Here is a 26,389-nt window from a genome sequence, read left to right as displayed (position 1 = left end):
TCATTTACTCACCCTCATGCCATCACAGACGTGTATGACTTTCTTTCTTCTGCTGAACACAAATGAAGATTTTTAGAAAAACATGTTAGCTCTGTAGGATCATACAATACAAATGTATGGTGATCAGACATTTTTAGCTCCAAAAATCACATAAAGGAAACATAAAAGTAATCCATAAGACTACCGTGGTTAAATGCATATCTTCAGAAGCGATATTATATGTGTGGGTGATAAACAGATCAATATTTAAGTCCTTTTTACTATAAATCTCCACTTTCACTTTCAGATGTGAAAGTGAAACTAAACAGGCACCACATGTGACTTTCAGATGTAAAAGTGAAAGTGGGGAATTAGAGTAAAAAAAAAGGACTTATATTTTGATCTGTTTATCACCCCACCTATTGCATTGGTTCTGAAGATATGGATTCAACCACTGAAGTCTTATGGATTACTTCTATGTTTTATTCACATTAGACCACTACTCGACTGACCAGCCCACCAGGGAAAGTCCCAGTGCTCCTGATGGCCAGTCTATCCAAGATGTTAAGTGTTACCCTATTAAGATATCAACAGACTGACTATCTTTAGAGCTAACCAGCATATTTGGCACCTAGCCACATTTATGTAGTGATGAAAATTAAGGATAATGTGAAAGATGCCACTGCAGTCAACTCTTTGAAAAGCAGAGCTATGTAAGTTAAATATGGCTTTACAATGCATACAAAGCAAGATCAGCTGATTAAGCTAGCTAAGAATCCTGGGTCAGGCACCTGCTCACCAGAAGCAAAAAGCATCCAAAACACAACATATGCTGCAGATTTCTTTTTTAGCAGGGGAGTGCCCTCGTTGACTTAAAAATACATCTCCTACAGAAAATTGTCTTTACCCATTTAAAGTTATTACATTTATTTGAACAGCATCAAGTATGAGCTCCACATTCCATCACATATTGTGCTAATAATGCCAAGGTCATAAGTTTGATTCAAAGGGAATAAAATTTATTGAATGCACTGATATGCCAACACTACCATTACTTCTTAGAACAGAATAAATCAGTGTTCAACTGCATATTCTTCATCACAGGCTTCAATCTCCAGCCTCAGAGCCCCCAGTGAAGACACAGGATGTGCAGTCTAGGAACAAAGAGCATGGGTGGGATCGAGGCAGGTGGGGGTTGATTGGGGGAGGAAGTAGAAAGGAGAGATGACAGGCCCTCTCTGTTTAGCACGCTAAGCATGACTGCCATGCTTACTGCTGTCATTCTTGCATATGGAAGTCTTCATTCTCCTGACCATCTGGATTTTAGTATCCATTCTAATAGGGAGGAATGGATAGAAAAACATGTGCATCATCCTGACAATGTGATACAACAGGGATTCTTGAGATATGGGACAAAACATGTCCCACAATTTTACCATAAAAACACTGAATACCCCATAATGACAAAGCAAAAAACAGATTTTTGATAACTTTGCAAACGTATTAAAAAGAAAAAATTGAAATATCACATTGTGCCTGCGCTGAATCAGATGATCAGTGGGAGAGCGAGATAAAAGGGGGCCCGAGATGCCAGTTCGGGAGAGAGAGAGACGCACGCGGCCACGCTGCATGTGTGTGTGTTTGTTTAAGGTTTGTTTTATGTTGAGTTTTACCATTAAACTTTACGCTGACTGTTCAGCCGGTTCCCGCCTCCTCCTTGCCCATCCTTTAACTGTTACACACATTGACATAAGTATACAGACCCTTAACTCAGTAATTATTTGAAGCACCTTTGGCAGCGATTACAGCCTCAAGTCTTTTTGGGTATGATGCGACAAGCTTTGCACACCTGGATTTGGGGATTTTCTGCCATTCTTCTCTGCAGATCCTCTCAAGCTCTGTCAGGTTGGATGGGGACCATTGGTGGACAGCCATTTTCAGGTCTCTCCAGAGATGTTCGATTGGATTCAAGTCCGGGCTCTGGCTGGGCCACTTAAGGACATTCACAGAGTTGTCCCTAAGCCACTCTTGTGTTGTCTTGGCTGTGTGCTTAGGGTAATTGTGCTGTTGGAAGGTGAACCTTTGGCCCAGTCTGAGGTCCTGAACACTCTGGACCAGGTTTTCATTAAGGATATCTCTGTATTTTGCTGCATTCAGATTTCCTTCAACTCTGACCAGTCCCCCAGTCCCTGCCGCTGAAAAACACCCCCACAGCATGATGCTACCACCATGCTTCACTGTTGGGATGGTATTGCGCAGGTGATGAGCGGTGTCTGGTTTCCTCCAAATCAAATCATTCAAATCACTTTATTGTCACTCATGTCAAAGTGAAACAGTGGGTGAAAGTCTTGGGTGTGGTTCCGAGCAACATAGCAATCATGACAGTGATGAGACATAAATTTACACAACACAATTTACAAAACTAATATACAATGTACAGTATACAATACACACAATATGGAATACATGTCCAGACATGATGCTTGGAACTGAGGCCAGACAGAACTGAAGAGAAGCTTCTGTCTGGCCACTCTGCTATAAAGCCCAGATCAGTGGAGTGTTGCAGTGATGGTTGTCCTTCTTCAAGTTTCACCCATCTCCACACATAATCTCTGGAGCTCAACCAGAGTGACCATTGGGTTCTTGGTCACCTCTCTTACCAAGGCCCTTCTCCCCCGACTGCTCAGTTTGGCTGGGCAGCCAGCTCTAGGAAGAGTCCTGGTTGTTCAAAACTTCTTCCATTTAAGAATTAAAGAGGTCACTGTGCTCTTGGGAACCTTCAATGCAGCCATTTTTTTTTTTTATTATTTATTTTATTTTTTTTAATTTTTTTTGTAGCCTTCCCCAGATCTGTGCCTCATCACAGTCCTGTCTCTGAGCTCTGCAGGCAGTTTCTTTGACCTCATGGCTTGGTTTTTGCTCTGATATGCATTTTCAGCTGTGAGACCTTATTTAGACTGGTGTGTGCGTTTCCAGATCATGTCCAATCAATTAAAATTTGCCACAGGTGGACTCCAATCAAAGTGTAGAAACATCTCAAAGATGATCCAGAGAAATGGGATGCACCTGAGCTAAATTTCAAGTGTCATAGCAAAGGGTCTGAATACTTATGTCAAAGTGATATTTCAGTTTTTTATTTTCAATAAATTTGCAAAGTTATCAAAAATCAGTTTTTTGCTTTGTCATTATGGAGTATGAAGTGTAGATTGATTTGATAAAAAAATATTAAAAGCATTTTAGCATAAGGCTGCAACATAACAAAATGTGAAAAAAAGGAAGGGGTCTGAATACTTTCTGAATGGACTGTATACTTAAGAGTATAATGCATTATAACACAAGCAACATCCAATTTTAACGCAGCAGAAGCTAATAAAGTTAATCGTATAAGTTCTGTCATGCAAAAGCAGCATAGTATAAACAGTCAAAAGGCTTCATGACATGATCATATTATAAGTGGTCTTTACCTGCTTTAAGTAAAGTTACAAAAACAATATCTTCTTATAAACAGCCATAACATAAACTTGTAACACACAATACATTACAAGTCAAACTTATACAATGGAAGTTATTTGTAAAATAAGTTTCCAAATAAGATTCACAAACATTATAGTTTATTGAATAGAGTCCAGTATATAATCAGTCTTATTTATTTTATTTATTTATTTGTATTCTTTGGCTACATGTGTGATCAACATATATATATATATATATATATATATATATATATATATATATATATATATATATATATATATGTGCAGTCATTATTCAGTGAGAGTTCCTTCTCTTTGCAACCTCAACTCATCCACTATCAACAGGTACCTAAAACTGCAGTTGAAGGTGAAAATAATCCATTTTACAATTGAAAAACTGGACTTAAAAGCAGGCACTGACTATCTGCACTGCAAAATGTATGAAAAGTGGCCTTGGTCAAAACCGGCTTGTGACAAACAACAAAAGTTACATAACTATTACAAAAAGTAAGAAGAAACATGAATATGTATAAAAAAATATATTCTAATGTAATTATCACTCTAAATTAAAGTGAAAATAAGGTGGTTAATTTTAACAAACTTAAATTGAACAATATTTTTTTTTTACCTTAAAAATGCACATATTATCTTGTTAAATACAATAAACATTTTTACAATTAATTAGGTATTAATTGTAATTCATACTTTTTACATTTAAAAACAAATAATTTTCAAATTAACATGCTAATTTAGTGTAAATAATTATATAAAATAATAATGCATTAAGACAATTAATGCAATAAATCATGCTCCGTGACTCACCAATACATAAAATTCCATAATAAAAGTATGTTTTACCACCGGAGCTATTTAAGCTTGAAGTACATAACTAACTTTGTCTTTTGGCAGTCAGTGAGCCTCAACAAACCTCACAAGCAGCGCAGCCACAGAATGAGAGCTGGTCACACAGGTTAGAACGCATTTTTTACTTCACTTGATATAGCATTCTAAAAGCGTCAACCAGTAAGATGCTCCAAAAGCATCCTTCTGATGCATATGTACATGGATGACAATTAAAAATAGTGCAGATGGAACCATAAGTGAATTATGGACCAGGCCAATGGGGCCAGTGCCCTGGGGCCCTTGACTACCAGGGGCCCTGGGGGGGTGGGGCCTTTTGGGGGGTGGCACAGCTTATAGAAGGCCCCCTCAACAGGGCCCTGTGACTATGAGGCTCCCAGTTCTCTTATAAGACCCTTTACCCTCTTATAAGACCCTTTGCCTTCTTGTTTCTAATTACATTTTTTGAACCACTCTTTAATCTTATAACGCTGCCTGGTGAAAGTTTCCATGCTCTTCTGGAAGTAGAAGACCTTGTAAAATAATTTCCAAAATAGCTACCTTCATATATTTGATGCACTCATCTTTTTTATGTGAAATCTTTGCTGATTTTGATAAAGTAAAATTAACAATAACGTTCATATTGTTACTGATATTTTAAAATGGGTATTTATTGAATTCAAGCATTATGTGCTTTAAATTTCATTATTTTATAGAAAAATATGTTTAAACAGATTTAAAAAAATATAATTTTCTGACTATTAATTCATGTTAGGCTTTAATTTTGAGGTCTTTGGAGCTATGGAGAGTTACCATAAACTATTAAAGACAAAACATACGGTAAAATCTTGCTAAATGCACTGCAACTCAGAAATCAACTCTGGGTTTAAAGAGCCTTCAACTGCCAGTCTGGCTTAAGGCCTAGCTTCTGGACTGATTGGAGTATGAGTCCAAAAGTACCCCACTAGACAGATTTCCAGGAGGTTAAAACTGAGCAGGTACAATATCATAGGGTCCTTAAATTTTTGAAGAACAGAAATTCTTTAACCACACTGAAAAATATGATAATTTGTCCCTTAGTAAATTGCATGTTATCAAATTTTGCTCATTTTATACATTTCATTTTATTTATTTTTACTCAATAATAATACAGTGTTTTAAAATGTATTCTCTGACTTTTTAACAGACTAATTTAGATTATTTAAAGTTAACTCGAAAAGATTGAGTCACGTGATGCCATGCGAGTGTCGGATGTGTGAATGGCGAGCTCTGCGCACTTTGCTAGTTTTTAATTCTTTTTGCGTTCTAAACCGGTGAGATTCGATACACTCTGTTTCATAACTGTTCTATGAAAACAATATGTTAAAGAATTCAAAATGCTCAAGAACATGCTCAAGCTGATACCCCTGACAAGGCCACAGACCAGGGACTCAATTTGGATAGTGCGGTGGGAGAATTCAACGTCAACTGTCCAACATGTCTGTGATGCTGACGAAGGTCATAGCGGACTTGGAAGATCTTTCTGTAATACATCAAATGATTATGGCGATGGAGGCGAAATTCTCTGAGTTGTTTACGAGATTGTTGGTCGTCGAGAAACGGATTGATTATCTGGAGTCATCGAAAAGGGAATTAGCTGCTAATCCGCTAGCAACCAAGGCAGATTTGCAGTGCGTCTGGGAAAAACTGGAAGACCTTGAGAATCGTAATCAGTGAAACAATGTCCATATTGTTAGAATTCCTGAGAAAGAGGAAGGCCGAGATATGGTGAAATTCCTAGACGATCTCTTCCCGAGTCTGCTCGACATAACAGGCCATAAGCTGGAAATCGAGCGAGCTCACAGGGTCCCGGCTCGGAGATCGGCTGAGGGAGACAGGTCCTGATCAATTCTGGACAAATTTCTGTGATCATCCGATAAAGGAGTTTGATTGTTGCACTAATGTTGAAAAGTGGTCTTTATAATCTTGTTTTTGACACACAATCTATTTTTTCTAATATGTCAAAATGTCAAATGTTAATATGAGTGGATTATCTCTCTCCACGTGGAATGTGAATGGGTTGGGGCACCCCATAAAAAGAAGGAAAGTTATTTCTCTTCTTAAACGTAAGAAATATGATATAGTGTTTCTTCAAGAAACGCATCTTTCCCTGCAGGAAGCTGAAAAATTTGGGAAGATATGAGATGGACATGTTTTCTTTAGTGCTGGCTCAAGTAAGAGCAGGGGAGTCAGTACATTGATATGTATGCATTTTCAATTCAAATGTCTTAAACAAATTAAAGATAAATTAGGAAGAGTCATTATCGTTTTAACAGAAATTCAGGGGCAAAGTTTGATTCTGACTAATATTTACACACCTAATGTTGATGATCAGGGCATTTTTATAGATCTTGAAGGGATGTTGCAAGCCGCTGGCACCCCTCATGATATAGTAGTGGGAGGAGACTTTAATCTATTGATGGATTCAGTCCTTGATCATAGTGAAGCAAAAGGGCAACACTGACGCTTCACAGAATGTGTAAATATCTTGGTCTTACAGATATTTGGAGACTTTTGAACCTATCTGGAAGGGACTATATATACATTTTTTTTCATCAATCCATAAGATCTATTCTAGAAAAAAAAATTTTTTAAGTCCCTCATTTCATCTGTTGTGGATTGCTCATTTGGAAACATTTTAGTCTCAGATCACGCATGTTGCCACATACGGGAAAAATTTATTATTTAGTTGCCGCTTTAATGTATTCCTTTTGCAAAATCTTGAATTACAACAAATGTTAAAGGCTGAAATCAATGTGTATATGGAGACCAACTGGTCCTCAATATCCTCTGTAGGCGTGGCTTGGGAGGCACTTAAGGCAGGTCTTAGAGGTCGGATCATTCAGTACGCCTTATTCATCAAAAAGTTCAAAGCACGAGAACTTGTGGAATTGGAAGGGAATATTAAAAGTGCCGAGGCAGAGCTGAAGCGCCGAATGTTGTCTGATGGCCTCATAGAATTGACTAAACTGAAATACAGATATAACACTATTTTGTCACAAAAGGTGGAGTTTTGGCTGTTCAGTCATACTTTGAGGACAAAGCAGGGAAGCATTTGGCTAGATACATTCCGTGCCTATAAAAGGAGCATGTCACTGTCAAAGAAATATGCCTGACATTCAACAAGGACACAGTTAATGCACAAAAGAACGTAAGTCCATATTTCTATTCTTTGAATTCATTGCATACAGTCCATTTATACTACCAACTTCTTGTAAATGTGATGTCTTTGTTGATATCACTGGTGCTTGAGGGAATGGACTATATAATAGGACGCAGATGGTGCAATAACCAGAGAAAACCTCAGAATTAAATTGCACTTGACCAAGCCCATTAGCGCTTTGTGCGCACAAATTCACTAAACCCACTTGTGCCTAGACTTAGCGTATGCTTGCATGAAAATACCAAAACTTCATGGCAATGCCCACTGACTGTGTATGACTTACACTTAGCGCACTTAAAACAGGGCCCGTTATGGTCAATAGAAAAAAAGGTCAAAAGCAGGTCCAGTGTGAGCAAATTCAGTGTGGAAATATAATAACTGCTATGTCTGCAGAGCAGAAGTTTTTGACCTTGGGGTCACAATGTTGTTTTAGCAAAAGTTCATGAGTATTTTGCGAGATTAGCATATGCAAGGTCTGTCTAATGACAGCACCTTCAAGTCACATTTAAAAGGTAGTCAAAAAAGTGTGTTGCATTTAAACTTTTTGCAAAGTAGTTTAGTGCGCTTATACTAAAGCACATGAATTGAAAGGTGATTCATTTTAGCATTTGTATTACATAATCACCTACATTTACTGTACAAGCTTGTTTGGGTGTGATCAAATTGTGTGGTAGCTCAACTGATACAGTGTTGCACTTGAAAGGTTATTATAGTTTTGGGTTTTTAAATTAGTTTTAATTTTTATTTAGTTTTCAATTACAAATTATTATTTAGTTTAGTTTCAGTTATTTTACCAACTGTGTTTGATAGTTTTAGTTTAGTTTTTTTTTTTTTTTTTTTTTTTCAATTACTGTTAGTTTTAGTTTTTATTTTTGTCTATCAGTATATTTTAGTTTTTCTTTTTATTTCTGTTTCAGTTAACACAGATGAGTAAATGACTTGGCAGGGGACAACTCTGTGTAATGTTCTTTAAATTAAACTATTCTTCTCCAGTCCAGATTACACATAGGTCTACATAGTGTATAGCTAGGCTGACATACAACATGGTAAAAACAACCAAGAAGGACTTACAAATGTGGAGATACACTCGCAGACCACTTTATTAGGTACACCTGTACACCTACTTATTCATGCGATTATCTAATCAACTAATTGTGTGGCAGCAGTGCAATGCATAAAATCATGCAGATATGCATCAGGAGCTTTAGTTAATGTTCACATCAGCCATCAGAATGGGGAAAAAAAATTATCTCAGTGATTTTGACCATGGCATGATTTTTGGTGCCAGACGGGCTGGTTTGAGCATTTCTGTAACTTCTGATCTTCTGGGATTTCAGCAGCTACAGTTCTGTGGAATGCACATGTCGCCTCTTGAAGACATGGTCTTCTGCTGTTGTAGCCCATCCACCTCAAGGTTCGATGTGTTGTGCATCCTGAGATGCTATTCTGCTCACTACAATTGTAGAGAGGGGTTATTTGAGTTACATTAGCCATTGACCTCTCTCATCAACAAGACGTTTCCTTCCGCAGAACTGCCGCTCACTGGATGTTTTTTGTTTTTGGCACCATTCTGAGTAAACTCTAGCGACTGTTGTGCATGAAAATACCAGGAGATCAGCAGTTACAGAAATACTCAAACCAGCCCGTCTGGCACCAACATTCATGCCACGGTCAAAATCACTGAGATCACATCCCCCATTTGTTTAAAGGAGGACACTCGGTATACTGCAGCCTTCAAAGGACGCGACCTCTGGAGGACGCATCCTTCCAAACGAGACAACCTATGTATCCATTTATTTTTTGAACAACAATGGATGATGTGATTAAACAAACTAATCTATTTATCTTTAAACATTGAGCACATAACGAATGAGGGCACATGAAACTCATGGCCAGTAGATGGCATGTTTGCAATGCAACAGATGGAGACACATAAAGAAACAAAAACGATTTTGTAACATGCACAAGTCAAAGTATTAAAAACGAAAATGAAAAACATTTTATGATTAGTTAGTTTTTAAGCAATGCATGATAGTTTCAGTTTAGTTTTAGTTTTTTGAAAAACAAAATTGTTTTAGTTTTAATTTCGTTTTTCTAGGTTCTTTTTTGGAATTTCGTTTCAGTTTTAGTTTCAGTTTCAGTTAACTATAAAAACCTTGCTTGCAACGCAATGGCCCAAGGTAGTGCACACCTGAGCAGAAACTATCAAGCGCACCACAAAATGACATGGTTGCTTCAGCAGTTGTGTTATTAATCTCACATTTGCTTTAATGACATTATCCGTGAGTGTTAGGTCTAAGGTTTAGGGTATGGAGGTACAGTACTGTGCAAAAGTTTTAGGCACTTGTGAAAAATGTTGCACAGTGAGGATTTCTTCAAAAATAGTGCCATAATTAGTTTTCATTTTTCAATTAACATCATCCAAAGTCTAGTAAACATAAAAAAAAGCTAAATCAATATTTGGTGTGACCAACTTTGCCTTCAACTCAGCACCAATTCTCCTAGGGACACCTGGACACAGTTTTTCTTGGTTGTTGGTAGATAGGATGTTCCAAGCTTCTTCGAGAATTCACCACAGTTCTTCTATATATTTAGGCTGTCTCAGTTGCTTCTGTCTCTTCATGTAATCCTAGACTGACTTGATGTTCAGTGGGGGTCTCTGTGGGGCCATGCCATCTGTTACAGGGCTACATGTTTTTCTATTCTATTCTATTTGCAGAAGGAATGTTTCGGAGTCTAAAATGTATATTACCTATTGACACACTACAACTAAAGATATAAATAACCATCTTAAGGCAAATGTTTTTGTTAAACATCTTATGTGCCTAAGACGTTTGCACAGTACTGTATGTTTTGTTGATTTAAAACCCGACAGAGCATTAACCTTTAAAATCTGTTTGGGAGAACATTTAATTAGTTTTTTTTTTGCACCACACAGTGGATATTTCACCTCAGAACTGCCATGATACGTATGAGGACGAATGTAATATCAATTTTCAAAATTGTCGCCATAGTCACAACATTTTTAGGAGATCATATAACATGCATAGTTAGAAAAGTAAAATAAACAGCTGTATCATCTTAAAAAAGAGATAAAATGGGTCCAATATTTTTTTGTTGATGTCAAAGAGAGTGTGTCCAAACTCTACAGTATTTTGGCAAAATTCATCTGTCACCTGGTAGAAGCAAGCTGAATTAGACAGAAGCCAAAATGGCAGCCTGATCTCATGAAAATTACATGAATGTGGCGACTTTTTTGGCAAAAATGACATTACGTGGTTCATTACATGTATCATGACATTTCCAAGGTGTAATGTCCTCTGTAATGTGGCACTTAAAAGGAGTTAAATGTTCCCCCAAACAGATGAGGTTTTTAAGGTTAATGCTCTATCTCTCTCCCCTAAACCTTAATCCTAATCGATAAAAGCAAATGTGAGATGAAAAACAGATGAGGTTTGGCTTATCTCAATGTTAATGTAGCATAATGCTCTATTAAGTTTTAAATCAACAAAACCTACCTACCTCCCTACCCTAAACTCTAAAACTAACCAATAGTGTAGTAAAAGCAAATGTGAGATGAAAAATGAACTTGCTCAAACACCCATGTCAATTTATAATGCTTCTATAACATTTTCAGCTCACGGGTTGGTGTGCTTTTCAGGAATCATACCCTGGTAAGTTGAGCTACCATATAATTTGACTGCACTCAAACAAGCTTGTAAATGTTGTTCGTTATGTAATGCAAACATTACAATTTATCGCCTTACAAGTTGATAAATAAGTGTTATGAACAATTAATCTACCGTTTACTTGTGATTTACATTTCAGCTAATAAAAGTCATTGTTGTTGTAGTGTCTCTAGTGTTCATTTCACCAGTAAACTGCCACGATATGTACAATGAGACATGTAAAAATCATTTAACAAAAATATAGGTATAGTAAAGTTATATTATAAGACCAGGTTGTTACTTCTGTACAAAAAACTAATTTGGTACAGTGTTGTACAGAGATGTAAAGTTAGATCGGGGTCCTGAAGCAAAACCACATGAGAACCACTGATCTAAATGTGAACTCTAAGTAAGAGTTGTGGTGTAGTCAACAATGCCTGTACCATCATTTCAATTAAACACACAAAGCCCATAAATAAAATACAAAAAAATGCTAGAATGAAGATTATTATATTCTTCCAGAGTATTTTTGTAAGAAACTGATTAATTACTAGAGAAGCAGAACGACATGAGATATTAAGTCTTGTTTTCAGAGAAATAACTACATTTGGTGGGGTGTGTGCTTAAAACAAGAAGAAAAAATTATATATATTTGCCAATGGGGTAATAAAAATAAACTTGTTCTCCCTTTAAATTAAAAAGAAAAAAACAAAACATTCAAGTATTCTTTTTTACCCCATTGGCAAATAGTTTTTCTTGATGTAAGCATAAATGTTAATACATTGTTAGATTTCCCTGAAAACAAGACAAAACTTTGTGTCTTTGGCTTCTCAAATAAATGTTCAGATATTTTTACTGGAAAATAAGACAAAAACACTCAATATGTATATATATATATATATATATATATATATATATATATATATATATGTATCTTATTGGCAGTTTAACTCCATAATAAAGTAGGTGGTCATAATATTGATGCTAAAGACCATGGAACGCTTGCTCTGAAATCTCATTTTTAAATAACCCACTGATACATTCATTTTTATATCCATTTTTCTTTTTATCCAATTTCTCATTCCCAATATATTTATGAGAGAGAGTTACACATATGCCCACTGCAATAGAAGATAGTATATATTACAGAGGTACTTCCAGAGGTGCATCACCACTTTCGTCAGCCATGTTGAATTTATGTTGTCATAAATAAAAAAAGAAAATGACATATAAAGCAACAGCCATGTAGAACTACAACATAGTTAGGGGTTTGTCCACTCTAGTGGATGCCATACAGAGTTAATAAACTTAGTCTGGGATTCTCAAAGCTGCTATGCACACTGATGTACACTGGGATGCAATACTCACTGCATTGAGCCTCAGTGCTGTTAAATGGCCAGTTGCATTTCTTATAAACACAGCAAGCCACTGAAAATGAAGAGCCAACACAGATCGAAATATTGCAAAGCTCTCCAGTTCTCCTGCACCAGCTAATCCATCTGAAACACACTGCTTACCTTGTGCCTTTATCACCCATTGCGAAGATCCGCCTGCGACAGACGTTCCACAAAAACTCTTCTAGGAGAAGGGTTGCTGAGAAAAAGAAAGGAAGGTAGAGCCAAGGAAAACAGGGAGAGGGAGAGAAAAATAATTTACTATGCACTCAGTCTGTGTTCTAAAGAGAGCCACTGTCACTAAAGCAGCTCTCCTGGAGGTTTGAGTGCTTTCCAGTGGAATCCAATTACAGGAGCATCTCCACGGCTGCTTTCCAAAAGGCAAACCCCCCGTTTCCCAAATAAAACAAGCAATAGACTGTTATTCTTTGTTGTCTTCCTTGGCTGCCTTGCACCAGTTTAATAAAGTGTCCTTTAGATTGGAACGTATGAAAAATAAGGCTGTTGGGAAAATCCTAAAGTGGCGAGAGCTTCCGTTTGCTATCCAGCGAGAAGCACTGCCTCACACTGTCTGTATACCAGATCAACCACCCTCCCTTCTGTTGTCTTTCCCTCTCCCTGTCTCTCTCTCTTCCCTCCTCTCTGGAATTGTGAGGGTTTGTGTGCAGGAGAGGTGAGTGAGTGATATTCTCCATCGCTGAGCAGATATTCTCTGCTCATCATCATTCTCAGGGGCCATGAAATGAGCAAACACACATTATCTGTGATGGATGGAGCATTATTTACATCTTAACACTGACATCATTAAAGTGGTGTCACATTTCAGTTCCAAACTACCTAAGGGCACAATAAATCAATACTTATATCCATTCAACAAAGAAACGGAAATAAAGATGGATAAAAAACTATGGATTCTTTTTTTTAAAAGTAGGTGTGTTTTTAACAAATATACAGCTGTTCCCTTGATAACTGTGCTGCTTGGAGAAAATTCCACATTTGGAGAGACAATAACAATAATGTAATCTAGCTGCAAGCAGCGATGACGGGACCAAGCACAACTGGTCCATTTCCAGCTGGTGGCTTTTGGAAAACAATGCAAGGTGGACACATGCATTTGGCATTTGACATTATTCTAAACAATTTTGAAGCAATTTGAGTAATATAAGAGGACTATTTTAAAGTCTGTTGTAAAAGCCACACTTCCTGCTGCCAGGTGGTGGCGCTATGACCGTAATCCAAAATAGTCACATCCATGTAATTAGCCCCCAAGACTAAATGTACATCTACATTTTGATCTTAATCACACATTGCACATAGAAGATATAAGACACTTCCTGTTTCCATTTTTTGCCATTAATTGAATGGCTCGGCATGGCAACACCATTCAATATATATCAAAATCTATTCACAATTTAGTATTTTCAGTGTCTTGGCATAATGTTGTCTAAATGTAGTGACAGTTTCATGGATCACCTAGGAGGAGTATTTAAAAGTTCAGAGAATGCAATATTCAAAAAATCCAAAATGTCGACTTCCTGTTAGGTGGACATAATGACTATAATTATGAAAGTTGTCCGGCTTGACGAGAACTATATATGTACCAATTTTGGTGACTGTAGGTGAAAATGGGAGTGCTACAGAGGCTGTCTTACGTGGCCATTTTAAAGGGGGTGCTGCAGAGCCCCCCCCCAACCTTTGTCCAGCCCAAATTGCCAATGACTCTGATGTGTGTGCAAAATTTCATGATATTTTAAGCATGCCAAGTGCCTCAAACACTCTAATTTAGGAAGAAATGAATAATAACAATTAATGCATTGCCATGGCAACTGTATTTAAGATATAAAATATTCCTTTACAATTTTACATCAGCAGTATCTTGATATTATTCTAAAGAATTTTGAAGCAATTCATGTAAACATAAGAAGGCTATTTCAAAGTCTGTTTAATTTGCTTTACTTCCTGCTGCCAGTTGGTGGCGCTATGGCCATGACCCATAAAAGCCACATAAATGTGATCAGCCCCCATTACCAAACATACAGCTGAATTTTTATCAAAATCATACAATGCACACAGATGATATAAGGAACTTCCTGTTTCACATTTTTGCCCTTAATTTATTGCCTCACCATGGCAACACCAGTCAATATATCAAAAATCCATTTGCAATTTAGCATCTTCAATGTCTTGGCATAATATTGCCTACATTTGGTGACAATCACATGAATTTCCTAGGAGGAGTATTCAAAAGTCTGCAATTTTCCAAAAATGCACATTCTATCCAAAATGGCAGACTTCCTGTTGGACAGAGCTAATGACTGTAATTTTGAAAGTTGTCCGGTTTGATGAGAACAACATATGTAGAAAATATTTGGTTCAGTTTTGATGTAAATCACACAATGCATGCAGAAGATATGAGACACTCCCTTTTTCCCATTTTTTGATGTTTATCACATTGCCATGGCAACATATAAAATATCAGTTCACAATTTAGCATTGACAATGTCTTGGCATGATGTCGCCCACATTTGGTACCTGTAACATGAAATCCCTAGGAGGAGTATTTCAAATTCCAGAGCATACATTTTTCAAACAATCCAAAATGGCCAGCTTCCTGTTGGGCGGAGCTTATAACTGTCAGCACGAAAGTTGTTCGAAAGGAATGTGCTACAGAGCCCCCCCGAACATACCCATCTTCTAGGTGGTACTACAGAGCACCCCCCCCCCCCCCACCAACTTGCCAAGCCCTAATGGCCTTTCATTACACACATTTCACACATTTTTTCACACGTTATGTACCCCAAAAGTACAGAAAACCTTGAAATTAACAATAATAATAATAATAATTCTTGGAAGAACAATAGGGTCTCCGCACTATCAGTGCTTGGGCCCTAAGTATAGCTGCAAGCAGCGATGAGGGGCCCAAGCACCATGGGTCCATTTCCACTCAGTGGCTTTCAGAAAACAATGCACGATGGACACAACAACACTCAACATTAATGTAAACTTTGACCCAAATCATACAATGTGTAATAGATATATGCCACCATACCAGTTTGTCTACAACCTCATGTAATTGAATCCATTGCCATGACAACACTATTAATGCTATCAAGCATCCTTTAAAAAATTTCCATCAGCAGTGTATAAACAATTCTGAAGCGATTTGGGTAAATGTAAGAGGACTATTTCAAAGTCTGTTGTAAGTGCCACACTTCCTGCTGCCAGTTGGTAGCACTATGACCGTGGCCCACAATAGCCACATCCATGTGATTACCCCCAAGAAAAAACATACAACTCAGTTTTAATCTAAATTACACAATGCACATAGAAGATATTTATCTTACCTCACACAAAAATAAAACTGTTAATATTATGCATTTATTTACAATAAAATCATATGCAATTACATTACAAGGTGTATTTAATTAACATTTGAGTCTGGCTATTAATTCCTTAAGATCTGGCTGAAGAAAAAATATCACACAAATAGGTTTTGATGAACTTTACTTTGAAAATAAAAACATACAATGTAGGGTTATTGTTTATGAAATCTGAGGAAGAATATTTAGACCTGCTTAAGTCTATCTTTGACCATATCAACTCATATAAGAGAACAATGGCGAACTATTCTTAATGAGAGTTCTTAATGCAGAACTCTCTTTTTCCACAAAATAATGTAGCCTAAAACTGAAAAAAGAGCATAATATCTGTTTTTTTCCTTTTTTATTATTATTATCCTCCCATTCAATGAGGGGAAAATTAGCCTTTTCTTGTCCTGCACACATGAATTTGCACACAGGAGCCATATACTTGTGCAAATAATAATAATCATAAGAATTGATGAAAAAAACTGATTTGATGATGTTCAGGATTGTGAATGCTGACACACACCTGTAAACAACTAAACACTGTCAGGATTTATGCATAGGTAAGTTCAGTGACACTTCACATAAACTTTTTACGAGCAATACAGAAAATTATTGAGAATAAAAATCAAATTTTCTTGTGTATTTTCTTTGAAGCTTTGGTTTTCATCATTGATTTATCTTTTCTTGAAAAAAGGTTGTGTATATGAGCTGATATCACTTGTGTAACAGCTTTGACTTTTTTTTAAGTCTGTAGTTTTGACTGCTCCCAGTGGATAAACAATTTGCATAAATACATTTGATTGAATAAGACATGATAAAATGCATTCACCTAAAATTTGCTGGTTCATGTTTTTGAAAAGTGTGTTACTGAACTATGCACAGACAAGCTTAAACATGCACGCTTCAGTCCGGTACTGGACCATGGTCGACCATGACGACCGCTGATGCTGTTGTTGCACGTGTTGAGTGTTGTTAAACTCACCACTGTGAGTGAGTCGTGTGGTGCTATGCGGGGGTTGGTTGTGTGAACGACGAGCTCTGTGCATTTTGCTAGTTTTTGATTATTTATATGTCATAAACTGGTGAGATTCAGTACACCCTGCTACATAACTGTTCTAAGAAGTCAACATGTCAAAGAATTCAAAATCCTCGGGCTCTGGAGATATTAAAAGACACTTACGTGCTCAAACTGATACCTCAGACAGGGCCGCAGACCGGGGACTCGTTTTGGACAGTGTGGCAGGTGAAATCCAGTGGCATCTGGCGAGCATGTCTGTGATGCTGACATAGGTTGTAGCGGACCTGGAGGATCTTGCTGTAATATGTCAATCGATTACGGCAACGGAGGCGAAACTCTCTGAGTTGGTTACAAGAATCCGGGACGTCGAGAGACGGGTCGATTACCTTGAGTAATCAGAGAGGGAATTAGCTGCTAATCCGCTAGCGACCAAAGTAGATTTGGAACGCGTTTGGGAAAAACTGGAGGATTTGGAGAATCATATAATCGCCGAAACAACGTCCGAATTGTTGGAATTCCTGAGCATGAGGAAGGCCAAGATATGGTAAAATTCCTAGACAAGCTCTTCCCGAGAATGCTCGACATAACAGGCCATAAGATGGAAATCGAGCAAGCTCACAGAGTCCTGGCTCACAGATCTGCTGAGGGAGACAGGCCCCGATCAATTCTGAACAAATTTCTGAGATTATCCGATAAAGATCTTGTGTTATGCGAGGTGAGGAGTAAAGGAAAGGTTTTTTGGAAGAACCACAACATTTTCTTGTTACCAGACTTTGCGAATTCGACAACAGAGAAACGTGATCGATTCAAGGAATGCAAGAAACTCTTACATCAACGGAAGATCACTTTTGCTCTGATGTTTCCAGCCAAATTGAGAATAGATACTATGAATGGCCGCAAAATATTTACATGCCCACAACAAGCAATGTCTTCCATAAAATCAATGGACTGAGGAAGTCATGGTGGTTCTTGTTTCTTTTTGTGCTGGTTCCGCCAAGCAGCTGGAGTGTGTTTTGTGGCATACCACTCCTTCGGGACAGTTGTGGATGAATCTGCTCGTTTTTGTGCTTATGCCTCCTATTGGCTGGAGTTTGTTTTGTGGAGTATTTTTTGTGGGAAATTGGAAGGATTAGGTCATCTGCTGCATTCATGAACAGCCGGCTCACTGAACATTCATTTGACTGTTCAAATAAACTTGGTCTTACAGATATTTGGAGACTTTTGAACCCATCTGGTAGGGACTATACATTCTTTTCATCATTCAATAAGATTTATTCTAGAATAGATTTATATATATATATATATATATATAAATACACAGGTGCATCTCAATAAATTAGAATGTCGTGGAAAAGTTCATTTATTTCAGTAATTCAACTCAAATTGTGAAACTCGTGTATTAAATAAATTCAATGCACACAGACTGAAGTAGTTTAAGTCTTTGGTTCTATTAATTGTGATGATTTTGCTCACATTTAACAAAAACCCACCAATTCACTATCTCAAAAAATTAGAATATATCATAAGACCAATAAAAAAAACATTTTCAGTGAATTGTTGGCCTTCTGGAAAGTATGTTCATTTACTGTATATGTACTCAATACTTGGTAGGGGCTCCTTTTGCTTTAATTACTGCCTCAATTCGGCGTGGCATGGAGGTGATCAGTTTGTGGCACTGCTGAGGTGGTATGGAAGCCCAGGTTTCTTTGACAGTGGCCTTCAGCTCATCTGCATTTTTTGGTCTCTTGTTTCTCATTTTCCTCTTGACAATACCCCATAGATTCTCTATGGGGTTCAGGTCTGGTGAGTTTGCTGGCCAGTCAAGCACACCAACACCATGGTCATTTAACCAACTTTTGGTGCTTTTGGCAGTGTGGGCAGGTGCCAAATCCTGCTGGAAAATGAAATCAGCATCTTTAAAAAGCTGGTCAGCAGAAGGAAGCATGAAGTGCTCCAAAATTTCTTGGTAAACGGGTGCAGTGACTTTGGTTTTCAAAAAACACAATGGACCAACACCAGCAGATGACATTGCACCCCAAATCATCACAGACTGTGGAAACTTAACACTGGACTTCAAGCAACTTGGGCTATGAGCTTCTCCACCCTTCCTCCAGACTCTAGGACCTTGGTTTCCAAATGAAATACAAAACTTGCTCTCATCTGAAAAGAGGACTTTGGACCACTGGGCAACAGTCCAGTTCTTCTTCTCCTTAGCCCAGGTAAGACGCCTCTGACGTTGTCTGTGGTTCAGGAGTGGCTTAACAAGAGGAATACGACAACTGTAGCCAAATTCCTTGACACGTCTGTGTGTGGTGGCTCTTGATGCCTTGACCCCAGCCTCAGTCCATTCCTTGTGAAGTTCACCCAAATTCTTGAATCGATTTTGCTTGACAATCCTCATAAGGCTGCGGTTCTCTCGGTTGGTTGTGCATCTTTTTCTTCCACACTTTTTCCTTCCACTCAACTTTCTGTTAACATGCTTGGATACAGCACTCTGTGAACAGCCAGCTTCTTTGGCAATGAATGTTAGTGGCTTACCCTCCTTGTGAAGGGTGTCATTGATTGTCTTCTGGACAACTGTCAGATCAGCAGTCTTCCCCATGATTGTGTAGCCTATGAACCAAACTGAGAGACCATTTTTAAGGCTCAGGAAACCTTTGCAGGTGTTTTGAGTTGATTAGCTGATTGGCATGTCACCATATTCTAATTTTTTGAGATAGTGAATTGGTGGGTTTTTGTTAAATGTGAGCCAAAATCATCACAATTAAAAGAACCAAAGACTTAAACTACTTCAGTCTGTGTGCATTGAATTTATTTAATACACGAGTTTCACAATTTGAGTTGAATTACTGAAATAAATGAACTTTTCCACGACATTCTAATTTATTGAGATGCACCTGTAAGTCCCACATTTCATCTGTTGTTGATTACTCAATTGGAAACATCTTAGTCTCAGATCACACCCTGGTGAGTTTAGAGGTGTTGCCACATACGGAGAAAAAGAAATCATATAGTTGCCGCTTTAATGTATCCCTTTTGCAAAATCCTGAATTCCAACAAATGTTAAAGGTTGAAATCAATATGTATATGGATACCAGCTGGTCCTCAGTATCCTCTGTGGGCATGGCTTGGGAGGCACTTTAGGCGGTTCTTAGGGGTCGGATCATACAGTATGCCTCATTCATCAAAAAATCCAAAGCACGAGAACTCGTAGAGTTAGAAGGGAATATTAAAAGTGCCGAAGCAGAGCTGAAGCACCAAATGTCGTCTGATGGCCTCAGAGAATTGACCCTATTGAAATACAGATATAATACTATTTTGTCATGGAAGATGGAGTTTTGGCTATTCAGGGCAAAACAGTCTTACTTTGAGTTGGGGGATAAAGCAGGGAAGCTTTTGGCTAGATATATAAAGCAGAGAGAGTCTTTTTCTTCCATTCCCTTATTGCTAGTGGTGAAATATTTACCTCGGTCATTGATATTAATAATGCTTTTAAAGAATTCTATCTTGATCTTTATAGTTCCACGTCTTCGTCTACTGATGAAAATATTAGAAAATTTGTGGAACTATTAGATCTCCCAAAACTGACAAATGAGTGAATAAATTCTCATGATTCTGAGATAAATTTGGAGGAGCTTGATAAGGTAATTAAGGATTAACCTACAGGCAAAGTTCCGGGGCCAGACGGCTTTGCCGCTGAATTTTTTAGATCTTATGCTACAGAGCTGGCTCGATATTTATTAGAATTTTATACGGAATCATTAAAGAATGGAAAGCTTCCGCCAACCATGACACAAGCCCGGATCAGTCTGATACTTAAAAAGGACAAAGATCCAAGCGAGTCTAACAGTTACTGTCTAATTTCCCTGATTCAGTTAGACGTTAAAATTTTGTCAAAAATTCTGGCTAATCGATTAAGTTATGACATCTCTTATACATATAGATCAGGTGGGGTATATTCGGGGTCATAGCTCTTCTGATAACATTAGGTGTTTCATCAATATCATGTGGTCAGTGGCGAATGGTCAGACTCTGGTCGCTGCCATCTCACTTGACGCAGAAAAGGCATTTGATATGGTAGAATGGGATTATCTTTTTAAGATTTTGGAAATATACGGGTTCGGAAATACATTTATTGAATGGATTTAGTTATCAAATCAAAATAAAATCACTTTATTGTCACACAACCATATACACAAGTGCAACAGTGGGTGAAATTTTTGGGTGCCATTCCGAGCAACATAGCAGTCAGTGATGAGACATATACTAGTTTACAATAAACATCAGATTTACACAACACACTTTACATATCTAATATACACATAATTACACAACACAATATACAAATAATAATATACAATATACAATACACACAATAGAGAATACACACACACAATATAGAATACACAGTATACAATAAAAATAGAATATATAAAAATATACAGTATGTTGTATTGTGCTGTATTGACATTCAGGCTGTCGGTTGATAGTCAGTTGCCAGTGTGTTGTTAAGAGAGACTATATTTATAACAGTCCAGTGTGAGATATAAGATTATAAGATTAATAAAGTGCAGTGCTGATGTATATTGATCGTGAGAGATCAAGAGTTCAAAAATCTGATTGCTTGGGGGAAGACACTGTCATGAATTAGGCTGGTGCGGGTCCTGATGCTGCTATACCGCCTGCCTGATGGTAGCAGTGAGAGCAGCCCATGACTCGGGTGGCTGGAGTCTCTGATGATCCTCAGAGCTTTTTTTCACACACCACCTGGTATATATGTCCTGGAGGGAGGGAAGCTCACCTCCGATGATGTGTCTGGCATTTCGCACCACCCTTTGCAGTGCTTTGCGTTTGAGGGTGGTGCTGTTGCCATACCAGGCAGTGATGCAGCCAGTCAGGATGCTCTTTACAGAGCTGGTGTAGAACCGTGTGAGGATGTGGTGGTTCATTCCAAACTTCCTCAGCCATTTCAGGAAGAAGAGGCTCTGGTGAGCCTTCTTCACAATGGCCTCAGTGTGGACAGACCATGTGAGTTCCTCTGTGATGTGGACACCGAGGAACTTGAAGCTACTGACTCTCTCCCTTGGTACTCCATTGATGGTGATGGGGCTGTGTTCTCTGTCTTTTCTCCTGAAGTCCACCACAAGCTCCTTGGTCTTACTGACATTGAGGGAGAGGTTGTGCTCCTGACACCAGTGTGTCAGAGTGTGCACTTCCTCTCTGTAGGCTGATTCATCATTGTCAGTGATCAGACCTACCACCATCATATCATCAGCAAACTTAATGATAGCATTGAAGCTATGTTTTGCCACACAGTCATGTGTGTACAGGGAATACAGGAGTGGGCTGAGAACACAGCCCTGTGGGGCTTCAGTGTTGAGGGTAAGTGATGAGGAGATGTTGCTGCCCATTCTAACCACCTGGCGTCTGCTTGACAGGAAATCCAGGATCCAGCTGCACAGCGAGCTGTTTAAGCCCAGAGCCCGGAGTTTCTCATCAAGCTTGGAGGGCACTATGGTGTTGAATGCTGAGCTGTAGTCCACAAACAGCATTCTCACATCTGTGTTTCTCTTTTCCAGGTGGGAGATAGCAGTGTGTAGTGTAGATGCAATGGCATCATCAGTGGAGCAGTTGTTGCAGTATGCAAACTGCAGTGAGTCCAGTGAGGGAGGCAGCACAGAGCAGATGTAATCTCTGATTAGTCTCTCAAAACATTTGCTGATGAAGGGGGTCAGAGCAACAGGACACCAGTCATTTAAGCAAGTGATTTTGGATTGCTTTGGTACAGGCACATTGGTGGACATTTTAAAGCATGTGGGGACCACAGACAAGGAGAGGGAAAGGTTGAAAATGTCAGTAAAAACACCAGCCAATTGGTTCATGCATGCTCTGATGACGCGGCCCGGAATGCCATCTGGACCCATAGCTTTATGGATATTCACCCGTTGGAAGAATCGGGTTAAATCTGCTACAGAGACAGAGAGTGAACTAACCTCTGTAGCTCTCTCCATGAGGGTGGTGTTATTTCCCTCGAAATGAGCATAAAAAGTATTTAGCTCATCCAGCAGAGAGGCAGCAGTGTTCACTGCTGAGTTTTTATTCCCTTTGAAGTCTGTGATGATATTAATTCCCTGCCACATGCTTCTAGAGTCAGTGGTGTTGAACTGTCCTTCGATCTTGTCCCTGTACTGGCGTTTGGCTGCTCTGATAGTTTTGCGGAGGGCATAACTGACTTGTTTATGCTCCTCCACATTCCCGGAATTAAAAGCGGAGGTCCGCGCATTAAGTGCCTCACGAACATCGCTATTAATCCATGGTTTCTGGTTCGGGTAGATCCGTATAATTTTGGTTGGTACAACATCCCAGATGCACTTACTGGTGAAACACATTACGCTATCAGCGTATACCTCGATGTCGTCATCAGAGGCGGACCGGAACAGTCTTGTAGCACAGAATCTGATTGGTCCAACCAGCACTTGATCATTCTGAGGGTGGGTGCTTCCTGTTTCAGTTACTGTCTGTAAGCGGGCAGAAGCAGAACGGAAGAGTGATCCGATTTGCCAAATTGTGGGCGGGAGAGGGATTTGTTGCCATCCCAGAAGGTAGAGTAGCAATGGTACAAAACCCGGTCCCCTCGTGTGTTGAAACTGATGTGTTGAAAGTATTTTGGTGCGATTGATTTGAAATTGGCTTTGTTAAAGTCCCCAGTCACAATGAACGCAGCCTCAGGGTGCGTGGTTTCCTGCTCACTTATACTCCCATACAGTTCCTTGAGTGCCCAGTCTGTGGCAGCTTGTGGCGGGATGTACACAACTGTGATAATGACCGCTGTGAATTCCCTCAGTAGCCAAAATGGCCGACACAGAAGCATGAGAAATTCCAGATCAGGAAAGCAGAAAGACTTGATAGAACGTAAGTTCCTCTGATCACACCAGGATTTGTTGATCATAAAACATACACCACCACCTCTGCTTTTATCTGAGAAGTCTTTTGCTCTAACCGCTCGGTGCACAGAGAACCCTGTGGCTTCGATGGCTGAGTCTGGAATCTCCGCAGACATCCAAGTTTCTCTAAGGCAGATAATGCAGCAGTCCCTCGTTTCTCATTGGAAAGAGATCCACGCTCTCAGCTAGCAGAGCTTGTTGTCCAGAGACTGAACATTTGCCAGTAGAATACTGGGTAGCGGGGGACGATTTGTAAACAGTGTGTCGGCACTGAGGAATTTAAAGTCCGGTTTTCAGTGTACTATTGCAGAACCAATGTCCAAAAGTGTTTGTCTATCATAGGCTATAAGGTAGACAACATCCAAGACAAAAAACATAAGAACTGTAGACAAAACAAACAAAAAACCGCAATGTTGGGTCAGAGCTCGCAACGCAGCAGCCATACTTGGCGCCATCTTGAACTCGCTTTTTAGTTACTTTATAGACATCCGGTTGCGGCGGTACAAACAAATGGATTAATTTCAGATTATTTTACTCTGGGTAAGGGCACCCGACAGGGTTGCCCTCTTTCCCCATTATTGTTCTGTCTTGCCCTGGAACCATTAGCAGCCGCGATAAGAAAGGAGGATGATTTTCCAGGGGTGATGGCGGGAGGGGTGGCGCATAAGCTTTTGCTTTACTCAGATGATATTTTATTATTTGTTTCCGACCCCATTAGATCTATGCCTTGCCTCCACAGGATTATTAATTCCTTCTCTACTTTATCAGGATACAGAGCCAGTTGGTATAAATCCGAAGCTTTGGCTCTGACAGCATAGTGCCCTGTAATGGCTTATCAACCAGGCACCTTCCAGTGGCCCTAACAGGGCATCAATTATTTGGGAATTTTATGTCCAGCAAATTTGTGTGATTTAGTTAATTTTGACCATTTAATAAAAAGGTTTTCGAGCGATGTGGGCAGGTGGGCTTCATCACATTTATCTATGATTGGGAAGGTTAATGTTATTAAAATGAATTGCATTCCAGAATTCAACTACCTGCTACAATCTCTCCCTGTAGATGTCCCCCTCTCTTATTTCAAGCAATTTGATAGCATAGCGAAGACCTTTATTTGGAATGGTAAATGTCCCAGATTGCATTTCAACAAATTACATAGGCCGAATGACAAAGGTGGACTAAGCCTACCCAAGATTTTGCTTTATTATTATGCATTCAGTCTCAGACATTTGGCTCACTGGTCATTCCACCTGAGAGAGAGACCCTTCCTGCTTTTGTATTGAACAGGATGTTCTTACCCCTATTTCACCATTGCAAAGCCTTTCTATCAAACTAACCAGAGAAGTTAAATTACACCCCATTATCTCGCATTTGCACTTGGTATAGACAAAAGTGTCCAGAGTGTTTGATTCGGACATTTATTTGAATGCTGCCTCAAGCATATGGCTGAACCCAAAATTAAGTATTGATAAGTTCCCCTTCTGCTGGTCAGAGTGGATTGTGAGGGGGGTTTCTATGCTCGGTGACCTATATGAGAGTGGAGTGTTGAGATCCTTTGATAATTTGGTTCAACATTATGGGATTCCCAGATCTCAGTTTTTAGGAATTTACAGTTATGCCACCTGCTCTGTGCTGTTTTTGGGAGTAGCATGCACCCCTCTGGATCTGCAGACGCTCTGGGAGTGGTAATTACTGCTTTTGGAAAAGGTCATGAGGCATTAGTGTATTATTCCCTACTAGTTCAGAGTCTGGGGGACGGAGCTTTAACCTCTATCCAGAGATTATGAGAGAAAGATTTTATTTTGGTATTGGAGGAGGGAGTGTGGGCTGGGATTCTAAAAAACATCAAGTCTGTATCTAGAGATGCAAGGGTGCGACTTGTGCAATTCAAGATTCTACATAGATTCTATTGGACCCCCTCTAGACTGTATAGGCTTGGTCTTAAAGACACACCCACCTGCTAGCATTGCCAATCGGAGGATGGAGATACAGCCCATAGTTTTTGGTGGTGTGCTGAGATCCAGGAATTTTGGTTGAAGGTACAAAGTTTTGTGTGTGACGTGTTGGGCATTCGGATTTAGTTTTGCCCCAGACTCTGTGTTTTGGGTTATGGCGCAGTCATCGATGTAGGAGATAAATACATTAAAAAAAATTTGTCCCGACCAGTGCGATGATAGGCAGGCAGATTGTTTTAAGGGGTTGGAAGTGCCTCTGCACTTTCAGTGCTTGGGCCCTAATAATCCTTAGAAGAACAATAGGTCCTCTGCACTTTCAGTGCTTGGGCCCTAATAAATAATCCTTAGAAGAACAATAGGGCCTCTACACTTTCAGTGTTTTGGCCCTAAATATATAATACACATTTCAAATCAATATTTGACAGTATAAAGCATTGATGGCATGGTTTTTTTCATTGGAAAAGCATCCCTGATTTTTTGTTAGTGTTTTAATCATGTCATTTTTAAAGATGGTGGCTAATTTCCCCAACTTAGTCTCATGGGAGGTTATC

At 38.9% G+C, this 26,389-nt stretch overlaps 1 protein-coding gene and 1 long non-coding RNA gene across 2 annotated transcripts in view; both read right to left on the bottom strand.

The window, feature by feature from the left end:
* The window catches only part of LOC127430332 (beta-arrestin-1-like), a 107,388-nt gene extending 94,282 nt beyond the window's left edge, over nt 1-13,106 (bottom strand). The window contains exon 1 of the mRNA XM_051680066.1: nt 12,680-13,106. Coding sequence (XP_051536026.1) covers nt 12,680-12,699 — 20 coding nt within the window. The 5' untranslated portion in view covers nt 12,700-13,106. The remainder of the gene's footprint in view (nt 1-12,679) is intronic.
* LOC127430341 (uncharacterized) lies at nt 1,029-12,630 on the bottom strand. Its single transcript, XR_007895435.1, has 2 exons — nt 12,531-12,630; nt 1,029-1,314 (listed from the first exon to the last, which is right to left on the bottom strand). It is a non-coding gene; the product is annotated as an uncharacterized LOC127430341 (long non-coding RNA).
* Nucleotides 13,107-26,389: the final 13,283 nt, after the last annotated feature.

Source organism: Myxocyprinus asiaticus, chromosome 39, assembly GCF_019703515.2.
Source record: "Myxocyprinus asiaticus isolate MX2 ecotype Aquarium Trade chromosome 39, UBuf_Myxa_2, whole genome shotgun sequence".
Taxonomy (NCBI): domain Eukaryota; kingdom Metazoa; phylum Chordata; class Actinopteri; order Cypriniformes; family Catostomidae; genus Myxocyprinus; species Myxocyprinus asiaticus.
This window is presented reverse-complemented; position numbering and strand designations above follow the sequence as displayed.